Source organism: Leptosomus discolor, chromosome Z (assembly GCF_034619465.1).
Source record: "Leptosomus discolor isolate bLepDis1 chromosome Z, bLepDis1.hap2, whole genome shotgun sequence".
Lineage (NCBI taxonomy): Eukaryota > Metazoa > Chordata > Aves > Leptosomiformes > Leptosomidae > Leptosomus > Leptosomus discolor.
In genome coordinates, this window is record NC_141419.1 from 43,973,686 (window position 1) to 43,997,766 (window position 24,081).

Genomic DNA, 24,081 nt, shown 5'->3' on the forward strand with positions numbered 1-24,081 from the left:
ATTATTATGATATGGTGTCCTTTTCCCTTCTGGAACTGAACTGAGCTCTGTACAGCTATACTAAGACTGAATTTTTCTCTTGCATTTTCTGAGGATAGTGAAATGAACAGAGAAAGTGACAAGGATCTTCAACATAACAGAGTTAAACTGAGAGAATTAAATCACAAAGCAGGCTAGAAATTGCCTTACCTGTAGTACGTGACTGATAAATGACAGACAATCGTATGATAAGAAAAAGGCAGACTCATTCAATTAATCTAGGTTTAAGAGCTTTCAAACCCCTAAGGTAAGGGGTGAGCAATGCCTCTGTTTTATAATTCTCCCATTGCTTCCTGGGAGACAAACACTTTTCAAGCACATTTAATATGCCTTTGAATGGACAGCTTACAAAACCAGGAAAAAGCGCAACAAGCAGGAGTCTGCCCTTTGATCTAAATGAGCCATGTGTGTAGGTGTATCTGAAAGCTTTGCAAAACTAGAAAGAATTATCTGGGCTTTTCCTGAAAGCTTGTCTTCAAGCTGCACGAGTAGCAAATATACCTGAATGCAGTACTTAGCACAGTCTTCTCAATGCACACTTAAAGATGAGAAGAAAAAAAATAAATTTTAATTTATTTAAATAATAAATTTATAGCATTGCTATAAATATAACTGCAACATAGTCTATTGCTATAACAAGTACAAAATAAAAAACAGTCAGGACAAAAATTCACATGGGACCCATATGACTAGACTATATTACTCTGAAAAACAAAGCACTGCTTATCAGTTATTATATGTATGTTCACAACCCTTTGATACTTTTTATTTCAGTCACTCAAAGAGAAGGATTTATGACTGCTTGTCAGGCATTTCCCTCAAAAAGAGTGTAACGGCAACAATCAAGAAGAATTTATGAAAGAAGAAACAGGAGCTATTCTGGTTACATTTTTCTTTCAGTAAGCTATGCAATAAATTTTGTCACACATTACTCATAAAGCAATACCTACGCGGGGGAAAGCTTTAAAGAAATGCTTACCGGATCACCTCCAGACGCAAAGGAAATAGATTGCATATGGTGATTTGCTATGATCTGTATGGATCAGAAGGAATAAGTGTGAGTCAGTAGGTTTTCTTACAGTTGACCCTTTTGATTTCTTTTTTGCTTTGTATAGGGATGAAAATCCAAAACCAAGATCAAAATGACCTCTGCATTTCACCTACAAGGAGTGCAAAGAGTAGCATGATAACATAAACAAACTTAAGGATGAATGTATCTGTTCTTGTGTTCTTCAAAACCTAGCAGGACATGGCAAAATTGCTAACTTTTTTTTCCAAATTTTAAGAAAACTGAAAAGTCCTTGAAACCATCAGTTCAAGTCACTTTTAAAAAAAAAAAATCCACAGCTAAAAAATTTAGTTTAGTTGGAGGTAGGGGTTTTTCCCCCCCCTTCCCCGCCCAGTACCAAAATATTAAAAAGAAGGCATAGCAAATTACCAGCACATTACATTGCTTAAAACGAAATGATTCACTAACGTTGGCACATAGCTTAGAAACATTTCTGTCTACCCAAATCTGCATTTTAAACAAATAAACAAAACAAAACAAAAAATTATCTTCCATGCATCCCTTCCTAACATGTTCACAAAACTGTTGTGCAGGGATACATGCAGCTGCTTTTCTGCTACCCCAAGGGCCAACAACACTTGCCTTTCCCCTATGGGAAAAAGAGGTTATTACAGAAGTTCACAGCCATCTTCCTTGGTGGGGCCCCCAAAGGCCAAAGCTGCTGGGCCATGCTTATTTTCAAATCGAATGCTTGGCATAAACAAGAAATAAGGGAGACCACAGCCAGACCGAGGATCTCTGAGAAACCAGGCATTTCCCAGGCCTGCAGCACCCAGACCAAGTCCATCTCAAAAGGAATGACATGAGAGAAAGATAAACAGTTTTGTCAACTCAGAGAAAAGGCAAAACATCTGAGGGAGGATTCTTCCCTGGGATAAATCAGTTTAACTTCATTTCTACCCTGACGTCAGCTGAAGACAGAGCAACTTTCAGGGTTTGGCACTTTTTCAGGAGATCTATTTAACATCAAGTTCCTATGCTTCTGACTGGGGGCAACTGTCCTTATGAAAAGCAGTGCTGTGTATATTCCCCAAACTACTGCAACCAGCCATAATGGTGCTTCCACAGTCTCAGTGCTCACTGCAGAAGATTATGATGCTTTCTAAATAAGGATGATGATAAATCAATGAAAACATAATAATAAACAGCAAGCTTTTTAATAGACAATATATGTATTCTTTCTTATTCTTTAATCCCGAAGCTCCTAAGGACAGCAGGAATATTTTTTTTTTTCTCTCTAGCTGTATCTGGGCAGAAAGTTGCATGCCCTAACAGTATGTGGCTCACAGCAAATAGCACAGCAGTGACTACGCATGTCTGTCTGCTTTCTCTTTATCTATACCCTGAGCAAGGATTTTTCTCATCTCATACATCATTCACAACCCACTGCAGTGATTCCCCAAAGTCTGTCTGTACCTTCAGCACAACGAAGAAGAAGAAATGGGCTGCTTGAGAAAGGCTGCCTTGTCTCTCTAAAAGACTGGCATTTCACTGCACTGCAAAATCCCTGAGGCTGTGTTTTTAGCAGCGCCTCAGGAATGCATTGCCCTTTAAGGCTTTGAATGGGAAGAATGACAACAAAATTGGGGATGCGTATTCAGCCCTTTAGTCACTTACTCCAAACGCATCCCTTTTAACACTCTGACCGTCTGTAATTGTACCACCCGACAAGAACTCCCATGACCAGACAATGCCATTTCATGCCGTAGGTCCTTTTAAGAGCAAAACCGAGCTACCTGAAATATGGCAAAAAGAAAATAATTCATCAAAACTGTGTTGAATACTGGAATAAACTATGACACCTACTATGCCTTATAACCTGTTTTCATTAATTTTACAGACATTATTGGGGAAAAATAACTTTGAGCAACTGAGTATCTTGGCAGACAGCAAATAACTGTGCAGTAGGCTGTTCATCAAAAGCCTCACAAATTAATATGGCAGTTACACTCACCTGTTTTGTATCAGGAGTCATTAGGTTTAAGCTGGTGGTGGAGATATTCAGTATTATGCTCATTCCTGCAAACTGAAGATTGCTCTTTCCCAAGATGCTAGAAAGAACTTTGCTTGGTGGCTGTGAGGGGAGGGGGGGAAAAGCACATTTTTATTCTTTTTATTTGGGATGACCTTCACTGTATGCAGGGTTAGCTGTAATCTCAAAAGTTTCTAAAAAGTTGCTGACTTTTCAAAGATCATTTCATTGCAACATCTGTTTTGCTCTGGAGATAATTTCTCAATAATAATAGCTAGGCAAGTATTCATCTACTCTGGACCTAAAAAGTAGGGGGTTTATGAGATAGCAAAGTCTGATCTTCACCAAGGGACCATGTGAGCAGACTAAGATGAATGCCTTCAGTCAGTATCTTAAAATGGCATGTTTTTATTCTGTAAGAACAGCTTCAGCTCCTGAAAAGAAACCTGTTGTTTGCTCTGCATCTACTGACTGCTTTACTCCTTTTCCTCGTGGAAAGCAGGACTCCAGTGATACTGACGGGATGCTCGCAAAAAGGGATACACAGTGTCATTACGCTTGCAGACTTCCTAGCAGTAAGTAAAAGCCCAGGTTAAAACCTCTGTATGCTGCAGTGTAACATGAGGCTGAAGATTACTCCAAATTCAGAGAATAAGTACGAAGTGTTGCAATAAATTGTTGTAATAATATTGATAACTTTTATAGGCCTTTCACTAGATCTTAGGAGGTTTTGTAGCAACACAAGTTATGCTGCCAAAGCAAAATTTACAAATTTCTCAGCCTTGATGCTTACAGGGAAGCACACAGCTGCATGAGAGCAGCCTCATTTGGGTAACCACAGCCTGGATGCCCAGCAATAACAGACCAAGTCCTTCCATTTGCTGTACTTGTAATATTTATGCTGGTCATTAGGATATAAAAACAAAGCTGTGACTGCAGGCAGTGTTCTTCTGCTGCTGTATTTGCATTTGTCCTAAGCTGCCTGCAAGCTTGGAAAGTTTTGTCCCTAGCAGGATGGACACACTTGTGCTTCTTTACTCCTTCAAGATTACATATATGCAGTTTTATCTGTTTAATTGATTAAAAATATGCTACCTACATGCTGCTCATATGTAACATTCATGCTGCACTATTTTAACTTTGTCATGTTACAGAGCTAATACTTCATTAACTTCTCTTTAAAACAAGACATTTTGTACAATCTTTTTTCTCTTCTTTCCTTAAACCTGCATGATTCCCAGCTCATGCCTAAGGATCAGCTGCCCATGGTGTGTGGCAAGTGTGAAAACTTGGCCTCAAAAAGTACATGTCACCTTAACCAAATTTATAAGCCACTAGTGGCAAGAATACGATCAAAGTACAGACTGGCAAAAGATACCTGTCTTTAACATCTATCTGAAATTCTGTTGCTGGGCAGATTTTCTTCTCAGCCAGTATGCTTACTTTAAAAACACTGTCTCTTTTCAATCACTAATAAGCAACATTGCTTCTAAAACCAGTAGTACAGCAAGGTGTCTCTCTAGGCACTTGGGACTCTGTTTAACCTACTTTTCCAATGATATTTTGTATCATTTTGCTTTCCAAGGAAAAAGATATTTTCCCCTTTACTTTCAGGTTCTAAAACAAAAGCCAGAGGAACTAGAAATGCCAATGAGAGAAATTTGGTCATGGTAGTGAGGAAACCACAACCTTAATTTCTCACACAATTTCCAATTACGCTGTGACATATGTTGTCACATACGCCTTATTTTACCAGGGGAAGATTCTCCATTGCAAACAAGTGGCATTTCATCCCCTCTCTTTCTGCTGAGATTCTGCCTAGATGGTGGAGCACCTGGGGAAGCAGGCAGACTTTTTCCCTCAGCTGCCCATTCTCCTCCTGCACCCACAACACACACAAGGGCTGTAATTAACTGCTTTATATGCTCTTTCTCCTAGTTAGCATTAAATCCCAGCTCTGCTAGCAGGCCCCTGGAAAAGCAAGCAGTGCAAGACTGTTGAGAACCATCAGTGCAGGAGCTCAGGTGAGGCTTCCTCCACTCCTTGACCGCAGATCCTAACTCCTACCACACAAATAAGAATAAAACCACGGCAGGCCAATGCCCACTGGACCAGCCATCAGTGCTGGCCATTAAGTGTCAGCCACAGTTGTCTATGCAAAGAGGACAGGGAACAGATGATCACCTGCTATGTTTTCTCCATTTCCAGAATTCAGTGATTTCCAAACTCATTGTCACCAGTAGAGCTATGCTCCAAGAATAGATCTAATCACTTTCAAAACTATGTATATTTTTGGCCTCTGCAATAGCTTCCAGCACCTGTTTCCACAATTTACTCTTGCATTTTATGAAAATGAACCCTTTTTTGTTTGTTTTAACCCTTCCACTTGCAATCTACAAAAGAAAGAAAAGAAAAGGAGGGGATTTTTACAGCGGGAACACAAAGGCAAGTCACCATCTTTTTCCAAGATGTACTCATACATCTAGATGCCTATAAACGCAGATCCTGACCAAAAGGGCAAGAAGCAAAATACAATGGGTGAAAACAGCCAATACTTTAAATGATTAATGATCTGTGATTCTCAAAGCTTCTTTAAAGTCACCTGCCTGCTGTACTTGGTCTCCTCTGTGTTGAACTAAGAAAATACAGTCAGCTGCACTACAACAAAAGACAAATACCTTTCGTTTCTTGAAGGCTCCTTTGGCACCAGGCACAGCTTCACAAACACGACTGATTGCTTCCCTGAAGAGACAGAAAAAAAGCTTTATGGCAAATGAATGTGTGGGTTTCTTCATTATAGCTGAAATGCACTGGGAGAGAACAGCTTCAGACTGTATTTCTGTTCACAAATGAGGATAGTAAGTGGGTCAGTTAGCTCTCTTCTCAAGGCTAAAACAGGTGTCATTCAAATTTAGATTACTTCAGTGTGAAGCAGAAGACAGTAAATAGCCAGTGTTAGTGTAAGGAAGAATGTCCTGAGAACTACAAAGGATAAAAATGTTTTCTTGCACTATTAAAAAGACCTTTTCTCACCATAAATTGTCTTAATACCTTCTTTCAAGTCTCATTTTTGTACTTTATCAAGTCATGAGGAATCATAAGACATGGTCCTTAACATTGCTTTACACCTTTTTTAAAAACCTTACTTGTAATGTAAGGGGTAGTAACTATCATTTTTCTCACTACTATACTACGCACTTTTCCAGTCAGAGCAAAACCACCTGTCTTTAGACAATATCAGAACCCTAAAATATTCCTGGTAATATGCATGTTGTACACAATACATGCAATGTATGACATTTTAATTGATATTTGTTCAATACAATCTGAATAATTTATTTGTGGCCCTATTTTTATGTTGTAAGCAAAATTAACGCCATTAACATTTTTCTCCAGTTTTCTAATATTTCTTCATTCTTTCCATCATATTCAGGTTCAATGAAAGAAACGCATATTGGAAATTAATTTGAATCCATACCCTCTCATAGGAGAGTAAGTCTACATTACAAAAACTCTTGAAATCATACTGCTGCAAACAAGTCTTATAGATCCTTTCAGCATTTAACAACTTATTATCTGAACAGTCTACATGGTGTGTATTTAGAATTTGTTTCTGTGCACACAGAGACCTTCCTGTGACCATGAGGTGCAAAGCTGTAATAGACCTGTCTCACTGATACTGTGAGACAGAACAGTAGCACAGGCATGAGTAAAGATGACTCCAAACCTTGTTTAACAGTTTTAAGTACGGACTAAGACTAACAGCACATTATATTTAGCCCTAAAACCATGCAAATAACAGATATTTTATGAAAAAAAAAAAACAAAACCCCAAAAAAACAGAACGGGAGACAATGAACTACAAGCTAGACAACAGTCAAAATAATCAAAACCTTGAAACTTTACCTTGATAAAAACGTAAATTATTTTAATTCTATGTCCATGTGCAGGATGATGTTTCAACCATGCATTAGGTGAATGCACAGGATCAACAAGTGAGTCAGGAGAGAAATGTCATGTATGTATCAGCATTCAACATCTAATGGCTCAGCAAATGTCAGAGATTTATCCAGATGCAATCAGTAATTGCTATATAGTTATGCCTTGGGTGCTTTTACCTAGGGCCCAATCCAAAGTTCAAATCACCTGAAAGAATTGCATTAATTTATTATTTTTGGGGGGTGAGTGGTTGTGTGGGTGGAACAGGACTTGCAGCAGGTTTGAAGTCCTGTCATTCTGAAGAAGCATGAGATATATGGCAAGAGATAGTCAAAAAAACTTTCAGGCACGCAATTTTTTCTTCAGGTCTAGAGGAGAGCTTGTTTGCTCCACACCTTGTCTTTTTCTCTTTTTTTCCCTCCAACTACAACTGTCCATCTAATAAAATTGTCTCTCACTACAAACCCCCCTTGCATATGCTCTCAGACCATCACAGCTACAACAGCTCTCCATTTCACAGTTCAGCGCTTGTATTTAGTTCCCACATTTACCACAATGCTTCTTTGATTCCAAACAAGTCTGTTAGTTATAGTAGCTACTAACTTTTCTTACAGAGCAAGTAAAAATAGATTGATAAAAAAGAACAGCCCTGATGCATCTTAGAAATACAGCACAGCAAGCATCAGACAGAGTGATAGTCATGATACTGAGACATAAGCTATTCCTGAAAATGTAACTGGGAAAAAGAAATCTTTTTCTCCACCAAAAATGTCTTCTTTGACTCAGGAAAAGCAAACAGATATTATGTTATACAGAGCCATCCCCTCAGCCTTCCTACTGAGCTAAAACTTGTGGTTTCCCATTTCTTTCTTGCACTGAACCAAATACTTTGGAGGCAACGGGGTGGGAAGTCCAGACCTGTGGTGGTCCCCAACCCACTGCTGTCTTTCAGACCCATGCCTCTTGCTTCACCAGGTGTGCTTGAGCTTCTTGGGCATTTCGGTTGCAAGTTGCTGACACAGAGGTGTCGCCAGCACTTCATCCTCTTTGTTTCCTCCAGTGGTCAGATTAGCGCATTGAGATCCCTCATGAGTTTTGCCTCTCACAAAAAGGATTTGTATTTCAGAGATATGAACTGTGCTTGAGGGATAAATTCACCTGTAACTTCCTTCCTCTTTCTATCTTGGCTCTCTAGCAGCAACATGGCGCAGGTAGGAAGAAAGGGGACTTTTCAGGCCACCGCACCTGACAAAAAACATTTACAAGCTTATTATTTTTCTGGTGCAGGGCTGGGATTTGTAGTGGTTTTGCTACTACCTCTCTGCCTGCCAGCTCCTTATAATCAGACATAAGGTGTGTTACTCAATAGACCCATCTGACTCAAGAATCTTGTTGATCAAAACTGAAACTTAAGTGTAGGAGAGCGAATGCCAACTGAAGAGGCTGAAGCCCAGGGTTGAGGGTTGGCAAGGCAGCCTTGGTTACTGTTTATGCATCCTGCCTCAGCAGAGCAGGGAAAGCATTAAGCAGCTGAAAAGCTAGGATATACATCCTCTCACTCAGTAACAAAGTGCTATAGATTTTCCAACTACCTATCTTTGTTTTAGTAAAATATCTTGGTTTTACTGAACTTGGTGTTCCCAAAGTCTGCAGGAAGACTGGAAGTGGGGGAAAGGACCTGAGGAAGGTGACAGCTTGTTGAGATACGTCAGATGAGGCAGGACATCTGAATTTGAATTTGACAATTCTTTCAACTTAGGTTTTTGAAACTTTTTTGAATACTAAATGTACTCAAGCAGCAGCAGGGTTTAAGTTAACAATGCTTTTGGTGAAAACGCTGGGAACTTCAGAAAAGATATTCATAGAGCAATTCTGCTTAGGCAAGGTCAGAGTGGCCTTGCAGCAACTCTTTGTGTACATGCAACAAAAGGCAAAGTACTCTTCCCATATGAGAGTTAAGGATCCTTAAAGAAGTATTTGATGAAAACAAGAAGAAACAGGGTGGCTGAATACCTGTCACTGCACTGATACGCACTTTTTCCAGGGGAAGGTTCCTGGATCTCTCTGTTCAGAATATTCTAGATCATTTGAGGGGGCGTCTTTACACAGGTAGCCTGGTGATGTGAAATAGACAGCCTAAAGACTTCTTTCTGCCTTGCGTTGCCAGGCAGGACAGGGCAGATATAAGTTTTTTTCCCAGCAAATCAGATTTGCAAATGCTTCTGCAGCAAGAACATCTGAGCAGCAGATCAAGACCAGAAATAGATATTGCTGCTAGATTGAAAGAGTGCTGTTACCTGACTTGTGCATTGAAATGCTTGTCTAAGGAAGGCAGAAACAGCAGTTCTGGACATATCTGCATGGCTAAGCCGTTGCACAGAGTTTGGAAAAGTTGGATGTGACTACATTTGCTTCTTTTCCAATAAGAAAGATATTCAACATAGACATACATTACACCTTTCTAAGCCACATGCTCTTTCATTAGCTAGGCTCAGATGAATACCAGTGTAGAGTTATCTTGATTTCTTGTAAAATTAGCTACTGCGCTGTCTGCAGTAGGGACCACATGCTGAGTTCCAAATCTGTCCAGGAGTATTTTCTGCCTTGCAGATGGTCATAATGTGGAGTCATTTTCTTGGCACAAAATATGTTGTGTGTTTTGAATATAATTTCAGCAAGCAAATGTATCCAGTGAAAAATCACCAGTATGCGTTTTCCAAAACTGACCTATTCTGCTTTAAAGTGACTTGACGTCTCTCTGAGACAGAAAAAAAGACATTTTACATTGCCATTTTGTTCAATTAAAAAGGCTAATGCCCTGATATTTTTCATAGCTTTAGTCATATTTTACTCTGACTGTTACATAAAGTAGCCCACTCAGGAAGCTCAAATCTGTTCCTCTGTGAAACACTATCACATGAAAATACCCTCCCTTCTTGTGGTTTCAGACTTTTTTGGCTGTGATGTTAGGTTTTGTTGTTGCTGCTTTTAATTAGTACAACTTAATTGATTAAAAACCAGAATTCTGGAACTTGTATTTCAGGGAAATGACAGACACATACAAATTGCATAGATTTTCTCAACATATTTGGAAAAAGTATAGCTATCTCAAATATTGAGCTGAGAAACTGTGACTAATTTTTAGTTTGAAATGTCTTGTATGACAAGACTTAAAACCTACCAATATTCTTTTGTTAATATCTTCCAGTATCCTATAGTTTCCAAGTTTATCTTTGCCAACTCCAAAGTGTAGGGCTCCACAGGTTAAAAAATCAGGCATTAAAAGATGGACTTTTTAAATGAAAGCATGACATGTCTAGAAGGATTGTACAGAAGGCTCCATGTTAGTTCGTAATAGTATTATAATCCTGCCAATTTAAAAATATAATTTATAAATTACCAAGTATTGAACCAGTATTTGCTGAGGAGAAACAAAGCCTGTACTAAACATGAGAATTACTTGCTTCTGAAAAAGAAAAAAAACAGAGACCAAAAATACATTTTCAGAAATCCATTTAATAATTGAAATATTATTTGTTCATTTGCAAAGCTGACAAAATGAGCATGTGCTGTCTGAAGTAGCACAGGGGACATTCACAAGGTCTGAAGACTAAACCACTATATTATGGTTTACAGAACTTTAAATGCCAACTGGCAAACTGACTGTGTCCGGAAGACGTAAAGCTGGAGAAGCAGCTAAGGAAAACAAAACAGAGAGCATGGATATGAAGGGGAGGCTAACTGCGTGGCATGGATCGCCTATTGCTGTGAATTCAGAGTACCGTGCAGAAAGTACCCCGGCAGGGGACCCCCCCCCAGACAGTGGTGCAGAGACCAAGCAATGCCATTTGTCACCCCAGCCTGACCAAAGTGACGGCTGTCCTGACCACACAAGTGACGGAAAGCCTGGAAAAAAAGGTTTGTGGAATAAGGTGACATCAGCAGATGTGGCACGCAAGCTGTTGTCACTTGTAGAGCAAGGAGACGACGACTCCTTCTTTTCTTCCCCACAGCTTCTCATTTCATTTCTTGAAACAGATTTTTTTCACATGTAGAAAATCTACAAGCAGAAAATGAAAGGAAGCTGGCCGACTTAATTTTTGGTTTATTGAGCAAACTTTACAGAGTAAAAGGGTTGGCTTTGGTGACTGTTGGACATAGAGTACCACATGCTATTAGGTATGTTGTATGCAATCTATCCAATGGCTGTTATTCTTATGCTCCTGCATCTTCAGTGTGAGACTTACATCAATCTGCTACAGAAGTCAATGCACTTGAGATGACTTTTTTGCTTTTACTGCCAAAGAAAGTTTTTATCCATTGGTATGCTCAATGACAGCTCTGTTCTCAGTATTTATAGATGATCTAACTTGAAGGAATATTTGAGGCAATTTCAGTACAATCTGTACCTTCTTTTATAACATGCAAGTCACTTTCAGAAACTGTTTCATTCATCAGTAACAGAGAAGCCTACCTGATCTTGACGACTTCTTCTAATACAGTAGTTCTAAACAATGGTCTTATTTTTAGAAATGTAGAGTGAAACTGTTTATCCAGTAGCACACCTTATTTAGATATATCTCTTCATTCTGCTTTCACACACAGTCAGATTTGTGCTTAGCGAAACTGGAGCAAACACATCCATTTCGCCCTTATAACTATGGCAAATGTATGCCCCCAACAGGCAATGTCAAAGACACATACAGCCTCTCCTCCACTGCTCAAAACACAGTCATATATATATCTGCAATTAACCATTATTCAGACTGACAATCTTGGTCCAAAATTTAGGGTACCTTTCAAAAAGGAAACTTCTCAAAATACTGGTTGCAGCTTTTATGAACATAAAGTGGGGGTATACAAAACCTTGTTATTGAATGCACATCTACAAAAGCCTTCCTCCTGCACAACCCTCCACTGTCAAGAACGAGGTCAATAACACAAAAAACTAAAGAAAACCATACTTGGAGGTTTAGATCTGTTAGGAGCTCAATCCTTTAACTTTCAGGCTTTTTTTCGTTCAGCCTGGTCTCTTAGTTTTTTATCCTAGTAGTCAGGGAGATGGAAAGAGAGAAATTAAAACTGTCTTCTGTTGCTAAATCACGATCATAGTAACCTCCAAACTAGGTCCAGCCTCAGGTCACTTATTATAGTATCTTCTCTCTCAAAGACTAGCCTACAGCAGGCATTTTAAAGGAAGGCATAGGAAACCTTACAAAAGTAAAATGAAAACATTTAGGCTAACAAATATTTTTCTCTAACCCCTAATTGGCTTCATGTCCAAAGCAGGACTTTGGTATCTTACAAAACCTCTTTTTTATTAGAGGATTAAATTTCTAACACTGCCAATTTTACTAACCCCATAAGATATATGACATTTTATACATATACAAGCTGTATTTGCCAAAAAGGACAGTCAAGTGAAAGACACTCAGATTCCTTAAGCCTCTGTTTCTCTGTATAATCATGCTTCTAGGTGCTATTAGCAGAAGTTTCCAAGGTGCTAGGCAGTTGCTAACTTTGCATTGTGCTTTGCATTTAAAACGTAAGACCATTCTGCCTCAGTCCTTCTGCTTCTGCAGAACTACATTGAGTCACTAGCTTTCTGAAAACCTGGGGTACAGCTATACCCATAACTGCTCCTCCAACCATTTGGCTTTCAACTCTCCACCTTCTCTGTCCCCTGAGAGGCTCTTTGCTTTCTCACAAAGGCAAGTGAAATGGTGGAGCTCAATTAATTACTCTCACTCAGGCTTTCCATTACCATATATTAGTTGAATTAATCCAAATACTAGCTAACATTTTCCCCACTAATACTACACTGAAAATTAAAGATTTCAATGTTAAGCATATAAAACCCTATTTATTCTAACCCATTTCTGTGCTAATGACAGCTAAACTGGCAAATGTAAATTATTCTCTGACAGTATCAGGCACTATAGCTGTCATTGCCCCACTTAGAGGTGTGTTATAAGGACGTCCCCATCCACTTTTCGGAATCCTGCTTCATGGTAAAGGGAGCAGTAGTCAGCACCTTGCATTTCCCAGGGCTTTGGCCCTAAAGTAACTGTGCACAAGGAAAGAGGATTCCCATTCATACCCCTTCCTGCATGCAGCTGTGTATCCAGACTGTGGGGCGGGTATGTGTGTTCCGCCATCCCCTAAGCGCTACTTCACATCCAGAGTCCATGTAGCAGAAAGCAGGGGTGAACCACACTCACCTTCCAAGCAAAAGAGCATGTTAAGGAGGAGACTGAGTGCAGAATTCACTGCAGATAACGTTACCTATCTGCCTTCAAAATCACAGAGGAAACATTCTTCTTTCCAACGTCTTCCACCTTTTTTTTCAGTGATGCTTGCTGACAGTGCATTTCTGCAAAGAATACAGATACAGTTGAAAGAAACACTACATCAATTGAACTTCATTCTTATTGTTTAAGCATTGGACTCAAACCCAGCTCTAAAATCTGGATTTCCATCACCTCCCCTGCAGAAGCTTGGGATACTGGCACAAATGGATTTGATTTTCAAGACTAATAAAGTACAAGCCCCAGATTTGGAGACAAAACTCTTTCAAATTGTTCAGGCCAACAGAATTCATGCAGAGGATTGGGATCAGAGTTTGGATTTGGGTCCACTGCTGTTAGGAAGTATTTCAGTTCACTTATCTACTTGCTATTAACACAGTGTGCAAGATAATGTTTTACTCAGCATGGGAAGGTGTAACTTTCTGAAGCTGCATGCAGTAAACAGATTGCATTCAATTAAATACCAGTGAACATGCAGCCCTGTAGTCCAGATACTGCTGTACGACAAACAGCTCATGCAACATTAAGTCAAACCACTGCATAACTACAGGCATGCATACAACACACTAGTGAAGACGCATTACACTGTAACAGATTAAACAGTAAGCATACAAACATACTATATGAACTGCAAACACTGCACATGTTGCAAAAGAATTTTACCTGATTTTTAATTTTTTTTTAATAAACAGCCTGAGGGCACAAAGGGCCTGGCCACCAAGCTTAAGAGTGGCCCCTTTCTGTGACGATGATGGTAGGTTTCAGATGAATTTAGGACCACTTGCCAGTTGTGGTTAGCTCTGTAGTCTTGCCTGCTAGTTCTCCTGTTTCTCCACTATGTCGGAAACGAAATGCTTCTGTTTGTCTTGCTGCTTACAAGAAAGTCATCTTGACTTCACATGTGTTACAAGAATTATCACTGGATAATTAATGATGTAACATGTGGATTCAGCTGGCTTTTATTTACCATTATGCATAACTGCTGACACTTGGCTTGCACATCCATTTATTTGCTCAAGAATTCACTTGACATGACATTCATTACGGAAAAGAACAAACACAATACAACTGATTAATGGTATTCTAGTTCTCCTATTTCTCCTGTAGTGAAAGAATCTTGAGACTTCAAATGTGTAAGAATAAAGTTATAAATTGTACATAGCTGTTCATTTTTCCTCAAATCAGATCAAAAATTAGGACAACAATACCTTTTGTGAGGCACCACCAAGGTTGTCAAGATCCAATGAAGAGTATGACAAGCGAAAGTGCTTGTTCACTGCTTTCACATGAAGATAAATGTGTTGCTGGAAATGTTAACATTTTGATTTATAAAAAGTGAAAAAGCAAAACAAAAACAAGTTACAGGCCAGGTACACCACTGCTAGATGGCACAGGTTGATTTCACACATGACTGTGACAACGAAGGAAAGACCATTGATCAAACTATTTACACTGGGGCTATAATTTGGTTCCTGGAGTTGAAGTCACAGTTCTCCATTTGTCAGACTAGTCCATGCATACACAGTGATGTGTATGCTTTCCTAATGCATTAATTATAACAGCTGTGATTTTCAAAGCCATTCAAAATATCTGGACAACCTTTTCCCATTAACTTCTTATTTTAAACGGGTGTCTAATTCACAAAACTGGAAATCTTAGTTCAGTTTTAAAGTAATTTTTAAAAGTTCACCCAACAATTTAAGTGCCCTTTACAAGCACCAATTCATTTAATCACAGACTTGTCTGTGACTGGGGCTAATGGTTTCTCCAAAATAATGCCCAAAGATCGTAGCAGAGCCAGAGACTATCTCACCCTCCCGTGCCTGAGCCACAGAATTTTTTTTCTTCTAGGAATTGGTGCTGCTCATCTTACTTTGGGGTTTTGTTCCCCCTCAAGGCTAGCAAAGACATAAAGTGACTTATGCAATAACTGTAAGACAGAAAAAAGGCAAACATAGGATTCCTAATAGATGACTTCCTATGTTTGAACTCTGCAATGTGGAGGAAAAGCAAGGCTAAGAAAGCAGGGATGTGTTGCAGTGCTAGAAAGGGAGTAAGCGCTTTGTATGTGTCAAGCACAATGTGTGCTTATTAGGAGGAGATGCATCCAGACTTCCATGCTAAATTGGGTAACTGGTCTCATCTTTTTTAACTGTCTTTTAATTATACTTGGTAAATACTTCATAATATCAGAAGTCATATTGGCCCAAGGCAAATCACTTCCTTCTATATCAGGTTTTGCAAGGTCTTGGAAAAAAATAATGTGACACATGCAGTAGGATCAATTTATGTAAATGTGGGTCAGAAAGGGATCAGAGCTGCCTTGACATCTGCTTCTCCAGTTATTGGAAACAGCACAGAGAAGTTTACACAGCCCTACACACAGAGAAGCTTTTACTGCAGCTATGGATCTAGGTTCCTCAGCTGGAGCAGTCACAGCTAACATTACTAGATCTACAGACCAAAGTCTCAATCACACTCCATCATAAGCCATCAGGCTACACTGACAGTTTTCTTACTGGTGGCAGGCTGCAGAGAAATCAGCAATGGACATACCTAAATATAACTGTATGACATAGTAGACATAAATGTAACTTTCAGGTGCTTTTATTTTATTTGTAATCAAAGGGCTGCACAGACCATTTGGTGCCAAGTGTCTTCTTAAGAGGGAACTGGTGCCTGTAATATCAGAACATTGGCCTTACTAACTCAGCACATACCTTGAGGCCTAAGTTAGGTTTCTTAACGCACATAGGCAACTCAATCAGCATATATGAATTTTAATAGTTCCTTAATAATATTTTCTAAATGAAGTATAGGCCTGTATGTGAAGTGCTACATGACAAAGCATGTGGGTACTTAAGACACAGCATGGGGATTTCTAGAGACAGATGAATTAATGAAATGCAGATTAAGATGCTAGACCCTGATTCAAAAGTCACCTAAAACCTCCTACTTTCAGAAAAGTTTTAGATCAAGAACCATATGATCAGAATGCTAAGTCTTCATTGCTCTATGATAAACAGAAAATTGTAAATCTAAAATAACAAGCAAAACAAAAGATATGGCTTCCTGCTTGAAAAAAATGCCCTGCACTCTAGATGCGGTCGGTGGAAGATGAGTGAAGAAAATGCCCACCATGTAGTCAAATATGCTGTAACTTCAACAGAAAAAAATACGATTCCAAGTCTGTTTCACAGTAAAAGCCAAGAATCACTTTTGTATTAAAAGAAGTATGAGACACAGACACTTTTTTTGTGTCGATCATATTGCTTTAGATCAGCAAATACACTTAAATATTCATGGCAGAGTTGGGCCTTTAAGCTAGGTAATAAGAGAAATGCAACACTACTCCAATGAAAACATATAGCGAAAGAGACTGTGCAGCCAAATTCAGTTCACCTTCAGGTATAGAATACAAAAACAATAATTATCCAACTGTTTCATAAACCAGTATTATTTAACTTCCAAGTGGTAAACACAAATGTGCCACCTGCATTGGAAGTCTGCTACAAGTCTGCTGAGACATGAAACAATTTTAAAAGGTCACTGCTGAAAATACCACAGAAATGTACATGATGAGTTTAAAAAAGTACAGTAGTAAAATTCTCAAATGCTTCTATAGTCTACGTTGCCTGAAAAACAGAATTCTGTCATTTACCTGTCCTTGTGCTTTTACACCCCTCATCAACACAATATCCTCACAAATTAATGATTAACATTTGTGAGGACTTGCATGGACAGGGTCCAATTCATAGATGCTGTACACAAATGTAACTCAGAGTCAATGCATATAGACCATACAATTGTCATCCAATTCTAAAAATAAGTATTTTTTCTCATTTAATAAAATAAATACTTAGCTGTCTATGGTATGACAAATGGTTTATCATAGACTATCAGCAACTATAAGACACCTCAAAGAAGTGAAATTCAAGCACTGTATCCAGAGATATCACTTTATATATGTTGGTTTGGAAACGATTACTCCATTATTTTGATGCCAGAATTTGAAAATGCGGTCTCCAGTTGCTAGAAGACACCAGTGCTACAGTCCTCTGAAATCAATGAGCTCATCTTTTAAGTGAAAATGCCTGCAAAACACTATTTCCTATAGTTCTCAGGCAATAGTCTCCTAGAAAAAAAAATGGTTCATAGACACTTCTTAAGACAGTGCTGTACTTATGTACTGCTCTTACAAAAATACTGTGACAGGTTTAAAAGAATTGTAGTAAAAACTTAACACAAGCTTATTGGTTCTACATACAATCTGGAAAAGACAACATTCTTTCATTTGTCTCTAGTATCATTGTGGCAATACATTTTTATTTATATCCTTTGTACAGCCAGTTTTTAACCTGACATCTTTTCATAAGAAATTAGTAGAAAAACCTATAAACATACAGCTCCAAAACAGCTGCCTAGACTAATTTTGACAAAAGATTGTAGATTTTAAGCATATTCTAATTCTCACTGGCTTAAATGTCACAAAATTGCTACCCAGATAAGTGCTTTATTTGGCATAACAAACAGGCAAAGATTTTCTAAAGCAGATCCTGACACATCAAAAGACCACAAAGAAAATAACCTTTAAGCCCTGTTGCAGCAGTATTAATACCAGGTGAGAGATTTACATGTAAAAGCAAAATTAAAAAGTGGACTTACAGTATCCCAAAACTATTTACTACATGTTTTGCCATCTTTCTGGCCTTTCTATTTTGGGGACACAATTCAGAAGTTATTTTAAAAACCATACTTGTAGAAAGTCTTACCTTGCAATCTGTGTTCTAGTACTGAAGTCAAGAGATCTCATTGAGCGTAAGACTTCTATACACCCCAAGTACTGTAAGGAAAAAGAAAGAGTTGGAAAAGGTATTACAATTATTCTTGAGCTCTGGAAGAAAATGCAGCTACTCATTAAAAAGCATTGTGCAATTCTTATTTTTACATTTGATGCTTCCTATGTGTCAGGTAGGTTTTTATGATTATGTTCTTGTATGTCACAGATTTGTTCCATCAACATTTTATTTGGTTCAACGTATCTTTTTACATTTAGTCTAATCACTGTAATACATCTAGTTCATAATGGGTTGATGTGCTTTTTAATTTTCTTCTATCTTAATTGTTCCATTTTAGATATAAAGCTAATCAAAGTAGGAAATAATATTAATGAAAAAGGAAGTGTGGCAAATTCATCTAGCACTGGGTAGCAGAAAATTCTTATTTAAGACAGAGAAAACTCATTCGAACAAAAAAAGGTAAATTGTAGCAGGGAAAGCTGAAAAGAGCACGAGCAATCCAGAGAGAATTCCTTAATAAACAGATCAGGGACAGTTAATATTTAGTATTTTCATTAATGACACTAGTATAAAGATATAGGAAAATGCTAACAAAATATACTAATAACCCATGCTGGGAGATGGCTTCAACTGGGTCATTCAGGAAAGGAATAACACGAAGGTCAGCTAATATTAGGAAAAGACCAGACTTACTGACCCAGATTTCTGCCCTGCATCTCTATGAAAAGGAGGGATTACCATCAGAAAATACGTTAAAATATAACAGCATCTAACACAGGAGTGAGAAAATTCAGGTGAATCTTGTAGATTTGCTTCCAAAAGTGGTAATAATTTGCCCATGCTAAAGCCTACATGCAGCTACAGCTTTTGTCAGATATTTAGATGGTGGTTTTGTACAAACCAACTCATGACTGGCATATCCCATGGCAGTATCTTTGCATGTAAATATTCAACCACACAACTGACTTTTGAAAGTCAGGAGAAACAGGGATAAGTCTTTACATAACAAGCTTGGTAATGCTATTCCAGTATTGTGGTTTTATATCAGTTTTTATATCTATTTGCAGTAGAATGCGATCTCTTTGGGTACAAAACCGGTGCAAAAAATCAAGTGAGACCACCATTTTGTGTCTGTTTGGGAATTTTATTTATACTGAATAATGATCTTTTAATTAGAGAATTACTACATCAGTAACTATACTACCTAGAATTTCAGCAATACTTTTTCTATAGAAACATGTATGTCACAAATTGTTTACAGGCTGAGGTCGTATCTAGTCTGTTTTCACATGTCCATTATTACTTAATTTATTGCTATAAAATATTATTAAGTCATTACAACACTGAATAAAATAAACTAGAATATCAAGTGACTGACTCCTATTCATTAAATTGCTCAAAGTTGGATTACAATAGCCCACAGTTTCTGGGAAGTGTTGTTTCAAGGTCCATTTCCTAGAATTTTTCAGAAATCTCTTGCAATCTTATTTTATGTGTTTTGAAAAGCTTGTAAAATCCTCAAGGAAAATATCTTGTTTATAGAGATCCTGGTACATGGAGCTTTCAAGCTAAGGGTCAAACTCCCAAGCTGTTTAAATTATCATCACTCCTCTATCAGTGCAAAATCAGGTAACCCTTGCATCTTATTATGAGTAAAATCCTTTTTTATGTATACTTCTGCCTGAGTACTTAAAGCATCCAGAACATTTTCATGCTCTGATGCAGGAAGTTAAGCCATTATCTCTATTTTTAAGTATCTCAGAGGGTGATTTGATTTGCTTGGAGATGAAGTTCGTTAAACATCAACTGAGATAATCAGCTGAAGTCAGTTAACTTAGACCAAAATACAGCAATGAAAGATGTTTTCCTATACTCTTTTTGTGTCATTTTAGTTCTAGGATACTTTTAGATAAATTTTCCCAAATATTTATTTCATATGAGATACTTTTACAATTAAATATGCTGGAAATGGTATAACTATTCAAAGGTATCCTGTGATTTTTTTGTTACTGAAGTACTCAGTTTTCATTATTTCATCAACCTGTTCATTTAGACCACTCGATACTAAAACACTCTCGGATTGCACTTGTTCCTTACTTATCCATATTTGCCACAAGTCTTTTAAAGTGAAGTAATTGTACAAGTTTGAGAACCAGGTCCAACATTTTAGAAGCAAACTCTGGAATGTAGTTTGACAAGTACATGCAGGCGTGCAAATAAATACACAAACACATGTGCACACAAGTCACTGTCAAAATAAACACACAAAGAATTAGACAAATACCCATAAACATACTTAGAAGGCGTGCATTCAGACTCCTTTGAGTCATACCACCTGATCTGCATTAACAAAAGTAGAGACAAAACCAGACTGAAGGAAGGTCAGATGGAAAAATTACCCTGTACTCGTTTTATGTATAGCACAGAGACAGCTGAACACAACATAGTAAGGCTTGCAGTATTCCTGACTGATCAAGGCAAAGATGGCAACTGATTTTCTGGGATAAAAGATGTGAACATTTAATCACCACGGCATGTTTTCAAGTAATGAAATTACTATAAAAACTGACATTCAAAAGGTCCAAAGGCCAACTACAGGGACATATAACTCACCTACTGCTATGCTTCAATTATTCCCCAAGACCAACATTGCTCTCTAAAAATATCCATTTGAAGTACATCCTGACAAGGATCCACAGAAAGGAGACATACAACCAAGATAGCAAGTAAATAAATTATTCATTTATTTCAACAAATAAATATCTTGATTAAAAAGAAATGCTATCTTTTGCTTTAGGCATTCCATGAAACATTTAAAATACAGTTATAAAACAGTCTACTTCTAAAAAAGCTCCTCTTCACCCAGCACTTGATGTATATTCTAACCAATCAGCTTCTGTACACCGTGATATTTATGAGCTCCCACTAGCATACTCTCTTTCATTGCTCAGGAAACAAATATACCAAGATGCACCCCACCTTGAAACAGGAAGATCTGGGACTACCAGTTACAAGCTCTCTCAGATAATGTTCTGCCTTCTGTCTATTTTCTGATATTTGAATGAGTTTCCAGCTTGTATACCTTCATTGAATAGTACCATGCCCTAAGGAAAAAATCTTTCATATGAATGAACACCTTCCCATTCAGAGGTTTTAGATATATAACTAGTACTTTGCATGCTAAACAGCACCTTGCAGGAAGCTGATGTAAATCTAAAAGCAGAGTGCCACATACTCCTGGGACCATATCTGCCTCATTGAATGAAGTTCCAGCATCCTTACTAGTCACCATTTTGCCAGGCAAATGTAAAGGGTGGTCAAATAGCACGGGTTTCTGGTTTGTCTCATAGGTGAAGATTTTTTCTATATTCCCTAAAGTATGTCTGTCTTCTTTATGACTCAGTCAGAAAATTATTATTTAACAACTAAATTTTTTACTGTACCCTGTGTAAGAAAGGGTATTGAGTTCAGAAACAACAGTTCAACACAAGCACTGAGTGCATTCATGTGTTTGGATCAAGAGAAAAGGCAAACAAGGGTAGTCACTGTCAGAGACGCCTCTTGCTCCACGAACATGAACAACCTTGTTCAGTGTTTCCTAACAAGCACTTCAAAACACCAAGTTTTGGGAAGAAATCTTCCATTGTTTGACTCAGAAGACACTTGTAACAACAGCGACAAGTATTTTTACAAAAGTGTAGCAAGATGTAGCCCTATACAGCATTGCAGCATTCCAACCTAGGAATGACAAATGCTTGATGAATGCTTGAATGGCATACCCATGTCTAATACCATGACAAGTGTTTGCCATGAATGTGGGTAGCATAATGACCTGCCCATCATCTACTCTCAAACAAAATAAGGACTCCTAATCTCTGAGTCTGAACTACTGGAGTACCATTAGCTCACTAAAACAGCATGGGTATTCTTAGTAAATTGAGATAAACTGGTTTTAATCTGCGTAACCAGGCGACCATCATCAAATCCAAGAGGTTCACAACATTGCATGTTGTACCTGCAACACACAGGGCCTCGTGCAAGTTATGTAAGAGATAACACAGTTACATCAGCAAACAGACATGCACTTGCATTGTTAGCCAAATTTGAAGCCAGTGCCTTCAAATATTGATATATATGAAATCTGCACTAACATTGCATAGCTGCTGATAATAGCCTGGGGGTTCAAAAATATATTCACGGGGATCTGGGTTGTGTATGTAGATCTGATTTTTGAAACTAGAAATCTCTGAAATGTATTATAAGATACCCTGTAATAAGCTGGTCAATTCACTGCAAGTTTCTCACACACAGGCTTAGGCTGTGCTTTTCCTTGGCACGTGCAAAAGTGAGCATCTTTTTACTTGCCACATCTGTATACCTCAAGTCATATGCCTATGTTTTCATTCTTCTTCTTTTTTTTTTTTTTTGGGGGGGGGGGGGGGCAGGTGGGGATGGTGGGGGAGTGTTTATTTGTTTGTTTGATTTTGTGGTTGAGTTTTTTTAGTTTCACATTTTATTTTTGCTAGCCAAAGAGCTAGTCTAGAATTAAAGTATGTCATGAAAGTAAGTACTTAGTATGAATTGACTAGTGCTAGTTAATTCCAGTTGAACTTTGATTTCAAATTCAGGTTATATTGCTTCTATTGCACCATGCATTTATTTATGTATCAAAATGACAGTTCCTTCTAATTTCAGATATCATCATTAACAGCCAAAGGGGCTTGTGAAATGAGCACTGAGAGTTCTGCAATGTTTCAGAATACTTACAAATTACTGACAGTTTTGCCATCTACCCTAAATCATATTAAGATCCAAGCCCAGATACACCCTAACAAACAGGGCATAATAAAAAACAGTAACAGCCCAGGACTTGATTTAGGTAGTAGGTTTGTCCACATGTAATCAGTCAGGATTTTTAATATCCCTATTGATGCATGAAAAGGAGAAGAAAAAAACCACAAAAGCAAGCCAAGTCATAGCCAGAGACTGCAGGATTGGTAATTCCAACTATCTCACAAACTGAGTTTTCTCTTTAGCAAATTAATATGAAACAGTAAACCTGAATCCTTTTGCTATCATATTAGACTAATTTCCCAGTTTCACTGAATTTACAATATCCACTCTCTAAACCACCGAACAACAACAAAAAAAAACCACCCCAACAAAAACTAACAAGGAACTGTAATCAGGTGCTCCCTTTAATAAAATAAACTAAGTAAAATATTAATAAATGCCACAATATATCTTAACTTTTAAAATTGTGCTTTAACTGAACATTTATTACATTGAATACCTTACTAATTTGACTGAGATGTTCACTACAAATTACTTAACTCAGCTAATCAGCAGGAAAAGATCATAAAAAGAAAAGATAGCTTATCTCACATACATTTGCTTCTTTACTTCATAAGGAGATCATAGTGTAGTTATATGCATTTGATTAAACTACATAGTATCCTGTAGCAGTAAATTTATTAATTTTGTGAAGACAGTGGAATCTTAGAAGCATTATAAATTCATGAAAACACTAAACTTTTACGTTGAGAGAAAAAGTGAGAAAAATACATTTTTCCAAAATACTTGAGGAACAACTGGCAATGCAAAATCCTTGCCAATCCATAATATAACCCTCCGATTGGCGGTTGCCAGTCTGCTGAGTATTTCATAGTATTCATCCACTAACAGAGGCAGCAAGAAGCCATTGACAAACAAGCTGTCTGAAGAAATACAGTAACAATACAGCCGTTGTTATTTTTTAAGATAAACTATCTACAAAATTATATCTAGAATCTGAAATACGTAATTATCCTCAGTTACCTGTAGCAAAATGCCTTACACTATGGTAAAGCATTTCCACAGAAGGCTGTGAAGACATTGGCATGTGGGAGGAGGACCCTTCCTTCCACATCTTCAGGAGGAAAGGTAACTGTTCGGCATTTTTTCCAGACAAATCAT

General features: G+C 37.8%; 1 protein-coding gene across 2 annotated transcripts in view; it reads right to left on the reverse strand.

Moving 5' to 3' along the window:
* Positions 1-24,081, reverse strand: part of SHC3 (SHC adaptor protein 3) — a 62,386-nt gene that overhangs the window by 23,685 nt on the left and 14,620 nt on the right. The window contains exons 2-6 of one of the 2 annotated variants that reach the window (XM_086479503.1): positions 20,213-20,305; positions 18,100-18,170; positions 5,759-5,822; positions 3,063-3,182; positions 1,019-1,072 (exon numbers count right to left, since the gene is read on the reverse strand). In XM_086479503.1, coding sequence (XP_086335629.1) covers positions 1,019-1,072; positions 3,063-3,182; positions 5,759-5,822; positions 18,100-18,170; positions 20,213-20,305 — 402 coding nt within the window. The remainder of the gene's footprint in view (positions 1-1,018; positions 1,073-3,062; positions 3,183-5,758; positions 5,823-18,099; positions 18,171-20,212; positions 20,306-24,081) is intronic. The other variant, XM_086479504.1, reaches the window with a different exon arrangement.